Here is a 5,375-nt window from a genome sequence, read left to right as displayed (position 1 = left end):
CACACACACACACACACACACACACACACACACACACACACACACACCCCTCTGCTCAACTTGGTTGCCAAATTATATACATAGATATCTACTATTTAATGGAGCACCTCTTTGTTGATCTTGGACGGGGAATATATTAAGGAAATTAGATCAGATTTGAGTTTGGAAGTTTACAGTAAGATTCCCTCTAGATAACTCTCATTTTTATAGAAGTAGCACAAGTTGATCAATATTTTTTCTCCCGAACCAAGATAATGGCCTGGTTAATTTTCAGTGAACTTATTTGGAATTACACCCCCTTCCATTTTTGAGGGGTGAGGAAGGGATGATGCTTTTTGGTTCACTCTGATCAAATAGAACCCTAGGACTGTGAAAACGGTCAAAGTACGAGGTGATTTTGTAACTTTTCTCCTTGGGACAAATGTCACCGTTTTTTAAAGCTCAGCAACGACTTTTCCCTCTGTTCTTTATAAAAGAAAGAGAATCTTTTAGGTTTTCAAGTCAGTCAAAAGAACAAAGAGATAACTTCAGCGTTTGGGTAACCAACCCACCCCCAGATTAAGAAATACATTTTGGGGGAGAGGTTGAGCTGATGGAATATTAGAATGACTTCTGAGCCCTCAATTATCCAGAGGGCTGTGTATAGAGCAAGAAAAACATGCAATAACCTTCCTTTCGCAGGAGCTATTGAACGCCTGCAGATTTGGTTACAGATAATCGTGTTTGCCTTAGATATTGAATTAAATCTGATCATCAACAAGAGCCAGGACGGGAGGAAGTCATCTGGGACTGCTCCATTTGCTTTGGCGTTCACAGCCATCCCCTCTCCTCTCCCCAGTCCCGGGTTGTTTGTGAAACTCCCAGGGAGAAAGATACAATTTCAGAATCTGTGCCGGCTTCCAATCAGAAATAGTAAAAGCTCCCGGCTCTCCACTAAGCCTTAAGAAGTCCAGGTTATTTTCTAAAATCAGGGCATTAAAGAAGAAAGGAGAACTTCGAGATCCGACTGCCCCTACTCATTCCCCTCCTACATAGCAAAATGTGCGGGAGCATCTGGAAAGGGGATCTTCTCTGAGCTTACAGATTGAAAAATGAAATAAAGTAATACAAAAAAGGAAGCCCCCTCCTTCATAGAGACCATAAATGTCCGTTATTTTCTCCCAGCCTATTCTCTCCACAGTCATCCCCGCCTGCAAAGGCGCCAGATCTGAAATAGGGGATCAACATCACTATTCCTTCTCCACTCTCCACTGCTACCACAACACACATACATACACATACTTAAACTCTGATTTTTTTTTTTTTTTTGGTAACCCACCCATCCTATCCACACCTCTTACACAATACATAGAAGAAAGATATAGGTCTCCGATTAGGGAGAGAGGGCAAGGAAGACGAATGAATCTGGGTGAAAGGACTATGGAAATTCAGGAAAGGGGCAAGCCCTCCCCACCTCACCCTTCGCCACTAAAAAATACTCAATTCCAATCTAATCCCACCAATTCCCCTGCTCTTTACCAGTCATGGGTCCTAAGCCTTTTCCAAGAGGACACCGAACTCTACCCCAAGCCTCAGTCCTCCTCATCTGCTGTGCCTCTCTACAGCTCAATCACAAAAAGAAGGGGTGGAATGGGGAATAGAGAGAAACCCAAAAAGTAACTCTCTCTCTCTCTCTCTCTCTCTCTCTCTCTCTCTCTCTCTCTCTCCCCTCCCCCCTTTAGTACGAGGTAAGTCAATCCCAACAAAGTGAAAGTCATTGAGTGTAGTGGCGTCAAAAGCTTCTCAGTCTGAAGGAGCCACTCGTAGATTTCGGTGAGTGAGGGACTTTCCCCCTCACTTCTGCGGGTTTCACAAATCACCCATCCCCTTAGCTCACACACTAAGGGGAAGCCCCTCTGAGGTGAAGAACCCAGATCAAGTACATAGAGAAATATTTATTTTCATCTGGGACAGTGTGTAGGAAAGAGGGGGAATAGAAAGGCAACCCCTTAGCTAGAGGGGAAAAAATTCACACCCGAAACCGCTGGAGGCCAGGTTTACAGTCTCGTAGACCGGATCCCAAAGGTGTTTCCAATATCCTACTTTCTACAATCCTTCATTACTTATCTCACCTTCCCACCCTCCCCCTCAGCAACTACAACAATAACAACAAACAGAGCGACTCCGGGTGGGATTGCGGCCTGTGTCTCGGTTCCCTCCCGCTGAAAGGCGCTGCTCTTTGGAGACAAAGTCAGACAAACCGGGTCGATTTCTTTCTTTCTTTCTTTTTTTTTTTTTTAAACACAGCATTTTTATTAAAATTCTTATAAAAAATTGAAAATCTCCCAGCGCTCCTTTTGGAGTCGTACACAACCACTGAACTGGATATTCCCGTGAACAGGGCCACGAGAATTATGAGGAGGGGTTGGGCGGTATGTCTTCCACATTTTTTCTTTTTCTTTTTTTCATATTTGGGGCATATTTGCATCCAGGCAAAAAGAAAAAAAAAAGTTAAACAAAACAAGGTATGGATGGGGAAAGGAAGGAAAAGAGAAAGATCGCCCTGAAGGTTACTTTTGACAACATTCACCACCGATATTTACAAAAACCCAAACCCAAGCAAAAAGCAAACGACCAAATAGAAAACTGGGAAGGAAGGGAAGGAAAGGAAAGGAAGAACCTGCTACCAGTTGTCAGAATGTGTACGTGGTCATAAATATTTAAAGTTTTCTTATAAAAAGGAGAAATAAAATTCTCTAAAATTTTAAGTGTTCTCCACTTGCTTTAGAAGAAGACGACTGACAACATGTCTACGGCACACAAACATACTTTACAAAAAAACACGAGAGCAGAGGGGTTTTATTTTGTGTGGAGGGAGATTTATCTAAGTTTGTTTTTTTCAGACGAGGACGACGACGACGACGGTTTCTCTCCCCCCTCTCCCCAGGGGAGTGGCAAGTAAGCAGGACTGCGCAAAATTTTTGTAAACACGGCGCCCAGATCTCCAAAACCCCTCTCTCCAAAATAAAAAAGAGAGGGAACACAGTCCTTGGATTTCCCCACCCCAAGGAGCTCAAAACATTTCCCTCCCTTAAAAAAAAAAAAGCCAAGAGCAAACTCCATAATAATAATTAGAATAATAATAATAGCGTCCTCCAGTGGAGTGGGATTTGTTTTGGAGCCTTGAGTCTCTCTCTCTCTCTTTCTAGGGCTAGGGCGTCTGTCTCACCAAGTCCACTGCTGAGCTTGCACCAAATGGTGCGCTGTCGGGTACTGGGGGGTGCTGGCAGAGCTGTACTGGGCGTTATATTGCATATGCTGTAGTGACTGGGCGCTGTAGGCGGAGAAGGGGATGCCGGCCTGGAAGGTGGCTGCGGCCAAGTCCTGAGCTTTGAGCGTGTGGCAGGGTTTGCCGTCCCTGACTAAGACGGGCACGGCCACCCGGCGTGGGGAGGGCAGGGGGGTCACCTCCATACCTTTCTCGGCCCGAGCCCGTTTCATCTTGTAGCGATGGTTCTGGAACCAAATTTTCACCTGAGTGGGAGTCAGGCGGATGAGGCTGGCCAGGTGTTCGCGCTCAGGAGCCGACAGGTAGCGCTGCTGCCGAAAGCGCCGCTCAAGCTCGTAGGTCTGTGCCTTGGAGAAGAGCACCCTCCTCTTCCGCTTTTTGCCCGCTTCCCCCCCGCCGCCCGGGGTCTCCTTGTCGTTGTCCGGAGACTCGTCGGCCGAGGGCTCCGGGGATTTAGCGCTGGAGTCCTGCGGGGGCGCCCCAGCAGCCAGCCCATGCACTGCAGAGGGAGGGTATGGGAGGAGGGAAGTAGGGAAAGTGGGATGTAAGGAAAGGTTGAGGGTGGGTGAGGGTGGTATGGGCAAGGACGGCAGGGAAAGAGAAAAGCTTGTGAGAGAGAGAGAGAGTGAGAGGCCGGCCTGGGCCCTCTGCCCTCCCGGGCAGCAGACGATTGCTTATCCTCAAACCCGCCCCCTATGCCCCAATCTCATCCCTTTCGGCGTCGAGGGGAAGGATTTAGGCCCATAGCGATCTTCTGCCTACTCTGACTCCCTTTTTCTAACCACCGTACTAGTTGGAACCTGTCAAAGAAACTGATCTCTGTAGTTGGGGGCATTTGGGAAAGAACCTCCTTGCCCTCCTGGTGAACTCCAGCTCTGCCCAAGAGGTTGCCAGAGCCGTCGGGTGCACTCCCACCTTCTCCAGGTGGGGAGGGAGGCCTGGGGAAGTGGTAGGGATAAAGAGGGCGCCTCATTTTCGCAGTGGTTATGAAAATGACCATGAGGATGTTTTCTGCTCGGGAAGGGGGTGCGAAGAGAAGGAAAAGGGGCCAAAAAGGACGGAAATCTCGGACACCCTTAAGTGATTTCCTCTCTGAAAGGACGTGGGCTGATTTTTAAAAGAAGTTCACAATCCAGTCATTGATCAGCTCTGTCATTTAAGACATTTTGTGTGTGTTTTGTTTTTGTTTTTCTGGACTGTCTCTAAACCAACCGATACCCGCTCGGCACAAAGCGGCCTCTGTGTCTGAACAACGGGAGGGCTATTTATAGCACCCCCAGAACGTCCATCTGCATCTTAGGCTCCTTCAGAGATCAATATTACACACACAGGCTCGAACACAGGCGTGTAAACACGCCTAGTGATCTTTCGCCTCAGTAATGACATGGTATTTACAATTTACAAACCCGAATTGTAACAAATACCACCCCTTGGAAGGGCATTTCACCTTCTTTTCCTCCTTTCCCTTCCAGTTCAACAGAATAAGAAAAAAAATCGAGGCACAAGTCCCCAGCGCTCCCAGTCCCCTTTCCTGAGACGTGGAGAGTTTTAAAACAAGGGTGAAAGTTAATAGATATTCCCCACCAAATCAATATTTTAGGGCCTGGCCTAGGTTGGAGTTGAGGTGGCTGGGTTAAATAGCTTCTCCTTCCACTGTCCAACCACATTTGGTCTAAGGGAAAAAGAAGGGGGAGGGAGGTGGAGGATTGTTAGGGTGAAGTTTCTTTACTCACAGGAATACTGGATGCTCTCGGTACTGGCTAGCCATCGGGTATAGGGGTTGTCGCTGTTGTCGTAGAAAGGATTTTTCAGGGGCAAGGTCTGTACTGCTTCCAGGGCGCTCGATCCCAGCACCCCGGTTCTCTTGGTAGGCTCCGACCCCTCGCTCTCTTCCTCTGCCCCCTCCGCCACCGATCCGTCCTCATCGTTGGTGTCAGGCAGGTCTAAGATATCCTTGACAGAAAAACCCGTCTTTGTGTTGGTCAGCGACATGGTCTGGGCCCGGCAATTTATGCAGGAAAGTTGCAACACCAGTTTGTCAATCCGCAGTTCTTCGGAAACACACACACACACACACACACACACACACACACACACACACACACAC

General features: G+C 47.6%; 1 protein-coding gene across 1 annotated transcript; it reads right to left on the bottom strand.

Moving 5' to 3' along the window:
* Positions 1 to 3,204: 3,204 nt before the first annotated feature.
* On the bottom strand, positions 3,205 to 5,260 carry NKX2-2 (NK2 homeobox 2). The gene is made up of 2 exons (XM_027840260.1): positions 5,002 to 5,260; positions 3,205 to 3,767 (listed from the first exon to the last, which is right to left on the bottom strand). Exons 1-2 carry the CDS (start codon positions 5,258 to 5,260, stop codon positions 3,205 to 3,207), a joined length of 822 nt encoding a protein of 273 aa, XP_027696061.1.
* Positions 5,261 to 5,375: the final 115 nt, after the last annotated feature.

This window comes from Vombatus ursinus, unplaced genomic scaffold (genome assembly GCF_900497805.2).
Source record: "Vombatus ursinus unplaced genomic scaffold, bare-nosed wombat genome assembly UNPS02014841.1, whole genome shotgun sequence".
NCBI lineage: Eukaryota > Metazoa > Chordata > Mammalia > Diprotodontia > Vombatidae > Vombatus > Vombatus ursinus.
The sequence above is the reverse complement of the archived record's forward strand: the minus strand, read 5'-3'. Positions and strand labels throughout refer to the sequence as shown.